Source organism: Sipha flava, unplaced genomic scaffold (genome assembly GCF_003268045.1).
Source record: "Sipha flava isolate LNK unplaced genomic scaffold, YSA_version1 76_pilon_pilon, whole genome shotgun sequence".
Taxonomy (NCBI): domain Eukaryota; kingdom Metazoa; phylum Arthropoda; class Insecta; order Hemiptera; family Aphididae; genus Sipha; species Sipha flava.
The window spans coordinates 3,671,754-3,683,126 of NW_020273616.1; the positions used below are offsets into that span (position 1 = coordinate 3,671,754).

Sequence of the window (11,373 nt, forward strand, 5' to 3'; positions counted from 1 at the left end):
ATAAAACCGGAGGTGGTAGTAAATATTCCATATTTTTAAATATTAATAGCCAAAACCTTTATAATTTGAATTTATTAATATAATTTAAGCTCAAATAAATTTCATTTTTCAAATAGCTGTTGACTCTAGTTGAATAATTTATTGATCATCTTTACCAAAGCTTTAGCAGTAAACAGACAGTTGTCATAATCAAGTAAGTGATTATGGTTTGTCGCTTTATGATAAAAAAAAAGTTGACTATGACAGTAAAAGCAAAAATAAAAGATTTTTGCATGCCAAATTAATTTAAATATTCATATAAATAATTAATATGCATGTAGTATTTACTTAATTTATCTGGTATAAATGATAAATTAAATTAAACAATAAATATACATATGTATTGTAATAAAAATGTTGAACGTTCTTCAATTAAAATTGTTTCTTTCTCACTATAATTCGAAGTTATCCTTAAATGGAATATTCATTTCGGTCACCTGAATTTCGAATTATTGAGTCTTCTGTATAACATATTGTATAGACACTTAATATATGTACGTCATCATCGAAAAAAAGAAATACCTAGTGTAGTTTTTTAAGAAGAACAAAACAAGTGTTGTGGTTTTCAATTCATATTAAATAATAAAATGAATAAAATAATAAATAAATAAATATAGAACATGCAAAATATAATTAAAATAATAAATATTCAATAATCGTAAGACGACATTTCTTTATCGTTGTAAAATTGACGATCGTCAAGACTGTTGTCCATTGCTCGGCCAAGCGTGCTAATAAATGACTTGGCTCTGGCCGACAAATACCGGTCGACTTGGCCCAGCACTGTCATGAACTGTATCATTTTCTCCAAGTCTGAGTTAACCTTCTCAGCCCTTTCGTCGTTCGATATCTGCGGCCGTGATTTCTGGTGCAAATCTTCCAAGCGAATATGGTTTGAATGTGGCTTAGACAGTTGATACCCGTCTTTGGCGGAAATATGACTGTTGCGTAATGAGCGATTATTTCCTAAAACAATTCGTTGTGTAAGTCATATGATATAACATTTTAGGTAGTAATTTTAGTAACGTTTTTTGATAAACTGATTTTATTATTAAATGTCGTCTAGGAAAGAACGAAATTAAAAATCGAATTTCCCGAAAGAATTATTTTTATTTTTTACATCCAATTTACAATTTGTACCTCTGCAGATGCAATAATAAAATATGATACCTACAAGTAAGAAATGATGTTCGATTATTGAGATATAAAATAATTTACAATAAATTATGCATATTATTTTGAACAGTTTTTTTTAGGAAAGGGGCCACTCATTAGTCACATTCGATTTGGAAAAAAAGTTAGAATTCATTATTCACATCAATTTCACTACAGTACTTCATTTTGAAACTGATCGATACAATTTAATCATGTCTTATGAGTATTGTGTTACTTTATTTATTTTATAAATGCCAATTTATACAAAGTTTGATGATATTTTACATATTGTTTGAACAATAATTATTATATGATATAGTTATGTTAAATAAATTATAATGTTTAAGTAATTAAATAAACATAACTTGAATGTTTTATTTAAATATTTTAGTATATCAATCCCAATGATTATGTTTTCCTTGAACCTCGTATATTTTGCTTAAATAGCTTTGATTATTTTTGATTTGTATTTTGGTAGTCGATTGCAGCTGTTATATTATCATGATGATTTTTTGTACGAAAATTTAGAATATTTAGTTTAATTTTTACTCCAACGAAATATATTTTTATTTTTTTCACCACGTACGCACCCCTATGATACAGATAGTTAATAATAAATGGCATTTCCTACATATAAAAGGATAAATTGACATATTGGATATGGCGAGTATAACCAACTGAGATAATAAAATAAAGTAATTTAATGATATCGTAAATAAATATAAAAAGTTAGAATGTGTTAAGGAGACTAATCATTCCGAGTTTAGGATGGTTATAGTTGTATTACATACGATGAGAAGAGATGTATTATGTAGAATAGTCTCTAGTTGTATAGATATGAACACTATAAGAGATGAAAGAAAAAATAAGAGATATTGTAGAAGAGAGGAGATAAAATGAAGATCCATATCAAGATGATGATAGGTAAGAGTAGGATTACATTTAAGGATGAGTTTGCAGAAGAGTAGTCATGATGAGATTAAAGCGGTTTAAGAAATTAGTCGGTTTTGAATTCGCTCAATACGAAGTTGGTTCTCAGCTAATTGTTATTATCACAAAAGTACAAGACTGTACCGTATTTTAAAATGGAGCCAACCAAAGAAAAATAGAAGGGACTTAAGGAACGGAGACGCGAGATGGATGTAAAAAGTTTAGAATTCGGTTTTATAGTAGTACTTTTAGAGTTCTATCAATGGTTAGGTAAGGTTAGTGATCAAAAGTAAGATTAGGAATAAGGTAGAACCCTATAGGTCTTCGACACCGATTACGCGTTTCAGTACAAAGTCATTGAGCGAGAAAGAAATAGAGAAAGGTTGGATAAGATGAACATGTTTCCTACTAAAAATCCATAATATATGGTATTCAATAAATTATTATTATTAATGAGCGAATAATTTCTTAAAAACATCTTTTGAAAATCATATCCAATTTAACATAAAAAAAATCATAATCTACTGTATATTTTGTCTGTCGTGCATATAATATCATTTATAAGGCGGAAAAAGTTCCGTAAAAAGTTTGTTTAGTCCATTGTTATTTATTTGTTATGATATTGCGATGCGATTTTTCCATTTTTCTTCTACAAATCCGTATTCTGGAGTTCTTAATAAAGTAGCGCGTTAGGTACAACGCGAAATTTTAATTTCGGTCCTACAAGAAGAAAAAAACAAAAACGGACCGCCAGGCGCGCCAAGCCAGTGCGCTATTGTTCTGACTATTAAAAGAATATTAATGATAATAAGTATGAACCGTATTACTTTTAGAGCCATGCGAAAGGAGAACGTCATCACGTTCATAGGTGCGGTAAACAATTTGCTCGCGTACGAAAAAAAAAAAGGTTAATGATCACGTAATGTGTAAAAATCTGTATTATAAATAAAATTTGATCTGTAATCGTTATTCCGGCACAAAGCGCCCGGACCAGGTGCGAACGTACAAATAATATGTGTAGGTTAGGGTTGCCAACTTTTTTAATTTTGTAAAATGTTTATAATTTAATTTTTTAATTTGAAAAACTGGACGTTTACTGAAAACTTTTTTTTTTTTAGTCGTCATAAACTTAATTTATGAATATAAATAAATATAAATATTTATTATTTTGAATAATTAATAATTCTTTTATAAATATATATATATAATTATATATAATATTATATAATTATATATATATATATAATTATATTATATAAATTTAATGTATATTAATTAAGTGCTACTTTTAAAGTTGTATTTTTTTTCTGACACTGAAGGTACGTGGTCAAACCGTTTTTTACAATATAACAACTTTACGAATATGTGTGCATCGTATATTTGTCGTACGTGTGTCCATGATGGTAAGTATAACCGGAACTTTATTTTATTTTAAGTTAGAGCTAGTTGAGGTTTTTTTTATAATAATACAAACTTCCGTATCACTGTGTGCAATAACTTGAAATAGGTGCGGCAAGAATCAATCGAGGGACTCACACCGTGGTACACGGTTTAACCGGGTGAAACATGAAAACTTGAATAATTATATTAACTGTATAGGTAATTATATCAATATTAATAAATGTTGATATATTTTCAATCTATTATTTGGAAAAAAGTTATGATCGTTTATATTCATCCAGCTTTTACCGATAAAATATGTACATATAATATTATTATTAGTGTTACACAAGGATATATTTTCAATTATCGATATCGGATCATTTATATCGATGTTGTATCCCGATATCGAAAAATATATGATATCGATATGGAAAAACGATAAATCGATAAAATCAGAGGCGAATTTCCGAATAGGCAGAGTAAGCGGCAAGAACGTAACTTAAAGAGGTATAAAAGAAATTAACCGGATTATAGTAACTACGAATTATGATAAACGGGATATATTACTTTCTTGCATATTATTTAAGCCCCGATAATTTTGAAGAAGTTTAATCACCCTCCCTAAAATAAACACATATTTGCGTGTCTGGTAGGCGGCTGTCTAGAGTGGCAAAATGTATAGTGTTTCGTTAAAACACATAAATCACATAAACAAGAAATGTCTTATTTTATGTTTACGAAAAATAATGTAATGTTTACTTAACCGTTTAAACAATGGTTTTAATAATGGTGGTTCATAAAATTATCATTGTACGTTTTCATGAAAATTTGAGGGACGTCCATCGAAAATTTTTTAAAATAGGCTAAATAATTAAAAGCGAGAAAATAATTGCTTAAAAATTAAAATGGATTAAAGTAGGTACTTACTATTATATTTAATAGTTGGAGCGGCAAATTTGTAATGTCTATAGCTATAAAATAAGTTAAATCTGCCACTGGATAATATAATTTATAAAATTAAGAACAATACAATACTAAATACAAAATGTATTAATTTTTTTTTTCTTAATTTATTACGTATTTTTTTTTTTTTAATGTTTTCATATTACAGAAAATATAAATTATGACATCAATTTTCGATATCGATATCGAAATACTTTTGATAATTTAGTCACATCGATATCGATTAAATTAATCAGATTTCGAATTACTATACTATTCTGCATAACTAATTATTATCCTAATATAGGTATATACGCGTAATATTTTGATAAACAACAAATACGAGTTGTGACTAAAGTTGTGACCTGTGTTAAGTCATTATATGGTTAAGTGGACTATAGTGTTAATAATACCATAACTATGTTAATAATATTATTATGGATATCACCAAGCATACACGTGTATGAAATAATATTATCCCATTGGATAATACATATCGTATTATAATAATAATATTTTATGTTTTCGGATGGTATAATTTTTGTGCGCAGCGGACAGTTTTACGATTGACTGTTGAAATTCAGATAATTTAGACGGAAAGGTTATCGGGAAGTCGTCATCATCATTATGCTCTCGGCTTCTACTATTACATGCGTGAAATATTCGTTTACATGTACGATTGCAATATTCTTGTACAGGTTTCCTCTTTAAATCCCCGAAATAAAATCCAACGAAAATGTCCGAATCTCTCGAATACTCAGTTCCACTTGTTTCGTTATGTGTTAATTGTACGCGATTGTGCGCAGAATATACGTTCTAAATATGAAGTGAAAAAATTGAGCGTAACGCGTTGCTCGTTGTCGAAACTGAACTCTCGAAATTTTCACGAAGTTGAACCATATCATTACGATTGACAATAATCGCTGATACATTGCTTAATCGTTTACATATTCAAAATATTATGTCGTATTACACATGATTAACATTTGGGTGTGTACTCGGCCTGCTCTTTACATAATTATAAACATTTACTAGCTCGACATTCAGGTTTTTGTATACAGAAATGTACAGAATGATCAGAATGATTTTGCTTCTTTCAGGGTCAGATTAAGAAAACATGCATCATCGATCGAGAATAGAGCAGAAAACTAAATACAAATTATAATTATAATAGAAAATAGAAAAAAAAAAATTAAACTTAAAATTAACTTGAAAATATCATCCCGTTCATATGCGCGCCTTCGGCCAATTGTTCTAAGTAACGACCGTTGCAACTATCGCTCAACCCTTAAAGTAGTTTTTGTTTTGCGATGGTGCAAAATTGGATTGTTTAAACTATATTATAATACTATAAGATGCGTATACACATATAAGTTGATCGATTATTTCTAATTACCGTGTAAAAATTAATAAACGCAAATCGTTATTAACTATGTTGGAACTTATATCGAAAAGGGCTTAGTCGCATTGCAGTACACGTGTGGAATTTCAGGAATGAACGTATACGGGACCGCTGAGAAAAAACCGAAAACCCTATCCCCGATCAGATATAATTCAACAGTGTCAGCAGCAGATTTTGCGAGAGCACACAACGCGCATGTATAATTTTTAATTGGTGTACTGTACAGTTCGCACAAAACTGTGCATCCGACTATAGCTGTAACATTGATCATTAGGTAATGATGGGCAACATTTGGGCATGTACCAAATGTATCAAATGGTATGATATAATTATTGTAATTACACGAAATGTATGAGATAAACCGACTCAATCGTCGGTTCGTTACGAAAAATACGTCGGTTCAGTGCATTACTTTTATGCCATCGTAATTATTTCTCCTCGCCTCCGTGGCGGTACATAAAATTATATGTTGCTAAATAAATTAGTGATTTTAAATATAGGATTTATCACGAAACCTTATAACACGCCAGGCAAAAGCGTCTTATCGCCCGTTCAGATTAAGTCTGAAACAGGTCAGACGATATTGGCTTGCGCGCACGTATTATAATACATACGATGAATAGCAGTATAAAATTAACACGATGAAGACGGCTGTAGTTGAAATTCTTGAAATCTGTGGTAAATTAATTTTTTAACGTTTTATTCGTTTAATATTGTTTGTGCAAAACATATGCTAAGAGCATTGTAATACCGCAAAAATGTAATAAACGTTTACCATACGCAACAATACAATAATTAGAACAGAAACGTGGATATCAGTGCATTACACCCTGCAGAATTTCATAAGAATATAGTGTCCACTAAACGTATTATTCAGACATACAAAGTGACAACGGATATCATTGGATAATTCATAAAATATTAACAAACACTATATACGTATATATATATATATTCCGCTACTAAATTATATATTGGTTTCGTTCAAATTACTACGGGTTTGGAGGAAATTTAATTTAATATTTTATTACAGATTTTAGAACTTTAAACTTCTAAAATAAATATACAGATTTTTATCCTCTTCTTGACTCCCCTTATTTTCACCTATCGGTAGAAGACGTACCGCAAGATAGGAATAATTTTTGACTATAGATATAAATTATAAATTAAAACAGTTTAGAGTAATGAACAAAGCCGTAACAAGGGTGAAAAAGAGGTGCCTACATCTCGGGATTATATCCCTACATCCTAGGAGGAAGCGAAAATGAAACATTTGCATTTTATGTTAAAAACGACAACGGTAAATGTTGTATATTTTATTTACAAAAACTTTAATGTCCTGTTGTAAATATTAATTGAAGCAATCGCTGAAAACCATATCTAATAATTATAATATTTTTAAGCAATAAATACATTATGACGCATTTTGAAGTTATGTCCCGAACACAATAATTGATTCGTACGACACTGGTAATGAGCCGTACATGGGCTATACTTATGAATAGTTTATTATTATAAAATCATTCTCAAAATGTCTCTTACCAATGGATGACTTTTTTAAAATAATTAGAAATGAATTATATCATTTTTTTATGTTATGATTACATATTAGACGCTATAAGAAGAACTGTTTTTTTTTTTTTATGTAGTTGAAATCATAATTTAACGGAGATTTACTCTGATATTGTACGTATTAGTTCCTACTCATGTACCTACGTATTCGTGGTATGATAGTTAATATATACAAGTATATAATTATTCAAACCGCCGATCGCTTTCGGACTGTGATTAAAACACTAATTACCAGTAGTAGTGAATTTGACGGTTCCTCCGGCCGGAAGCTTTTTCGATGAGGCCGACGTCTTGGGAAGTTTACCCATTTCCGGTATGCCACGAGCTTTAGATGCCTGCGTCGGGTGGTGAAACGTTCCGATCATCAATTCGCTGTGTTGGCTGGCGGTCGGCGACGCGACGACGACCGACTGCAACATACAGCGGAAACATATTATTTATCAGAACAAAACATTACCGTTGTAAACATAGGAAATTAGAAAATGCAACGGAACACGGTTGGACGTTTAAGTACGAATATGTGGTGTATTTATTAAATGTGTGACTCGATGCGCACCTGGACGGCGACGTAAAGTATGATCGTTCTGTATATCATCGTGAAAAAACTGTGCTTGGCCCGTCGGCCGGCGTTCGCTTTTTAAACGTCTAGGCTGAGTGTTTTTTTTTTTCAGCTGGAATTTCCAAAACAATAAGCCCACTCTGTGTTTACCTTCCCGTCTGCCGTCACCGTACCAATTTTTATTATTTTGATATATAATGCAAATATTTATAATGTATATACCCGTGTGCAAGTGTGCGTGTGCGATGAAAGTGTCTAATGCATATTTTATTTATGTAAATATATATATATATATATATTATTAAATATGTTTTATTTTTCAGTGACTGTGTAACGATAGCAGTAATAATAATAATAACAACGTGCGACGTGCATTGTTTTTGCAACATGTGTGCGTGGACACGAGGCGATTTCGAAACGTGAGTCCCGGAAACCGCGATTCGAGTTCTTTGTTGCTAACGATCGACATATTTTTATACATTTGAATAAATATCACCTGTATTGCCAACAGGCCCGAATAGGTTATCACAAAAAAAGATCGGATTCAACAAAATAATACACGGTGAGCATCACACAAAAATTAAATGAGAGAGATTTTGAAACTCGCAGAACTGTTTGCGAAGATATTCTTCAAAACATTTCCGTTGGTGCTGTTTTAATTTCGTCTGACGAGGCCCATTTCCATTTATCGGGTACTGTAAACAAAATTTCCGATTCTGGGCAACAGAAAACTCTCAAGAACCCCATCAACGACTACTTCACACCCCTTTTGTAACAGTTTAGTGTGCTGTTGTTGAATTTGGTATGTTAGGTTCGTATTTTTTCGAAGAAAATGAGCAAAAAGTTACAGTTAATGCGGATCATTACTGTCACATGATTGAGACCTGCCTCCGAACAAACTTAATTCAGTTCACTAGAAACCACGAAGAAATCTGGTTTCAACAAGATGGAGCCACAGCACACACTTCACGGCGTTCACTAACCATTTTGAGAGAGATGTTTCCAGGACATCTTCCCTTTTTTTAAAGAGACATCACCTGGCCCCCAAGGTCCCCCGATTTACCAACTTGTGATTTTTTTCTTTGAGGAAATTTAAAGGCCCAAGTCTACGCTCATCACTCAGGCAATCACTCAGGAAGTGGCAGCCATTAAACCACAAATGACTCTACGAGCAATGGAAAACTTCCGGGAAAGGCTTCGTAAATGTGTAAATAATAAAGGACAATATTTAAAGGATATAATGTTTAAAACTAAGTAATTATTTTATTTAATGCAAAATGGAATAGTATTTAATTTAAAAAAATTAACAGAATTGTTCTGTCAAATTGTTTATTTATTTGTGATTGCCTTTTAAAATATGGGAAGTCTTTTTGCCGGACTCTGTATAATATACTAAACGTGAATTGTATAATAGTAGTGAAATATTTCTATTACGTCTATTTCTATACGTTTATTTCTCGATAGGTTTTTTTTATTTTTTTATTTGTGATTGACTGGGACAACTGTCACTGAGATAACTCGTGGTTTGCTTTTGTAATTCTTATCACCTCTCCAAAGTTTAATATCTTCTGCATTACTGTGCTACATTCGATGTCATTCAGTCTTCTATGTTTCTTAAAATTACATATTCCATCATTGTTTTTTAGTGTAGATTGTTTTAATTTATATTACTCATCATACTCATAACCATAATTATTGGGTAGCTTTTATACTTAAATAATATGCGTATTTTACACTCCATATGTGATAAACATAGGTGCAAATCGAGAGGTTGAGAGATTAAGCTTCTCCCAAAAAAATTATTGATTACATATAAAACTATACATTTTTAAGCTAAAGTTTCCCCTCCCCCTCCTATAATCGCAAACGCTATTTGCACTTATACGTCTATTATAATAATAATAAAAATAAGTGCTCATTTACAAAGTTGCAGACTATGCCCAAAATACATAAAAATGAAAACTTCTTCCACAATATTCGTTTGCTAAGTAAATTGCTGTTTTTAATAGTAATTTTTTCTGTTTTTAATGTTTATAATAGCCCATTGTCTTAGGTCAAAATCGTATCGCATTTGGTTAGCGCAAGTATTTGGACGTCTACAACGTATATACGTAAGCGCTTTGACCATCGGTTAGGTTCTCATTAACAATAACTGTCTTGAATAGCAATAATGATTTTTTATGAAGTCATTATTTTGTGTTTTTGTATCATACATTTCTTATTTGCAGTTGCTTTGGACGTGATTGCAGTTTATACGATATATTAACTTTCGATAAACAAAGGAAGTAACTGTTAGAGAATAGAGTGGCGGTTAGGCTGTGTAAGTTTTAGTAAGATTTTAAATTCCTTAATCCGAATCTGATTCCCATTACTAATATGTATATAAAAATTATAATTATAATCATATACCTATATTATGCATATGTTTATATGTATACGTTATACTTTACATACATGTACTTACTGAAAAAAGGTACTCCTAGTGGTCGCAAACGAAAATCATTCCACTGATCACTGGCCGAAAGCTACTCGAGTATACACGAATGGTCATTGGCCAGATTAAACTTGATATGTGTTCATTATGCATTGAGTTCTCCGGAGCAGTTGGCGTCGGAAAAAATTGCGATTAAACGACCGTTTGACGTGCTTCGCGACGAACGCTTTTTCGTGCCGATTACATGCACCATATTACGCGGAAGTAACCTTCGAACTAACGGATAATATCTATACATGTAACATACAAATATTATAATGTCACGCGTCGTTTTCATAATAATAAAATAACATTGAAGGTCTGCAAAAAGAGCGGCGTTCGGACGGCTATATACATACCTACAACCTCGTGTTTTTCGATATACGCCACGTGCTCGAATATGATATGATTCGCGTCTTGTTTTCGACGCGAAAATCCGATCCGATCAATGATAAAATATCCTTGTCGTTGTTCGGATTTTGTGCCCCGTCGCACGTGCGATATTCATAACTACGACCATCCGGACGGATCCGTTGCGCACAAGTCAGATGACGATGATACAACTTATAATTTAATGTAATTAGGTATAATAGTTGTGCACAGTGTTCCGGATTTTTCTAGCGCATCCAATATCGTCTCCGCCACGGTTGTTTTGTTTGTTCGCATCAATACTCACCTGCACAAACAATCACACGAAGAATATATGAATTCGATCGCGTATTGGGGCAGTTAAGGCACCCCTAGTCGTACCGTCGTTTGCAGAATCAGTGGTAAGTAGTTCATGGTATAAGTTCACATTGCGCACCCGTATCGAGCGGCCTCCGTTCGCGTTGATTTGTAAGATATCGTAATATTGTAACAGATATTTTTTTCCATTTAATCGTTCAAATTACTCTAACCCCATTCTTTACGAATAGC

At 31.7% G+C, this 11,373-nt stretch overlaps 1 protein-coding gene across 2 annotated transcripts; it reads right to left on the reverse strand.

Moving 5' to 3' along the window:
- Nucleotides 1-647: 647 nt before the first annotated feature.
- LOC112692804 lies at nucleotides 648-10,539 on the reverse strand. Of its 2 annotated transcripts, none has more exons than XM_025567596.1 (3): nucleotides 10,447-10,539; nucleotides 7,656-7,833; nucleotides 648-1,005 (listed from the first exon to the last, which is right to left on the reverse strand). In XM_025567596.1, the coding sequence occupies exons 2-3, from the start codon at nucleotides 7,786-7,788 to the stop codon at nucleotides 689-691; spliced, it is 450 nt and encodes a 149-aa protein (XP_025423381.1). In that variant the 5' UTR covers nucleotides 7,789-7,833; nucleotides 10,447-10,539; the 3' UTR covers nucleotides 648-688. The 2 variants fall into 2 exon arrangements, with proteins under 2 accessions (XP_025423381.1, XP_025423380.1); XM_025567595.1 differs by lacking the exon at nucleotides 10,447-10,539 and adding an exon at nucleotides 7,980-8,085.
- Nucleotides 10,540-11,373: the final 834 nt, after the last annotated feature.

Coding starts and splice junctions, on each gene's coding strand:
- LOC112692804 (XM_025567595.1), bottom strand. CDS start 8,018: ATGATATACAGAACGATCATACTTTACGTCGCCGTCCAG. Junction 7,834..7,979: donor TACTTTACGTCGCCGTCCAG/GTGCGCATCGAG, acceptor TGTATGTTGCAG/TCGGTCGTCGTCGCGTCGCC. Junction 1,006..7,655: donor CGTCAAATTCACTACTACTG/GTAATTAGTGTT, acceptor GAATTGTTTTAG/GAAATAATCGCTCATTACGC.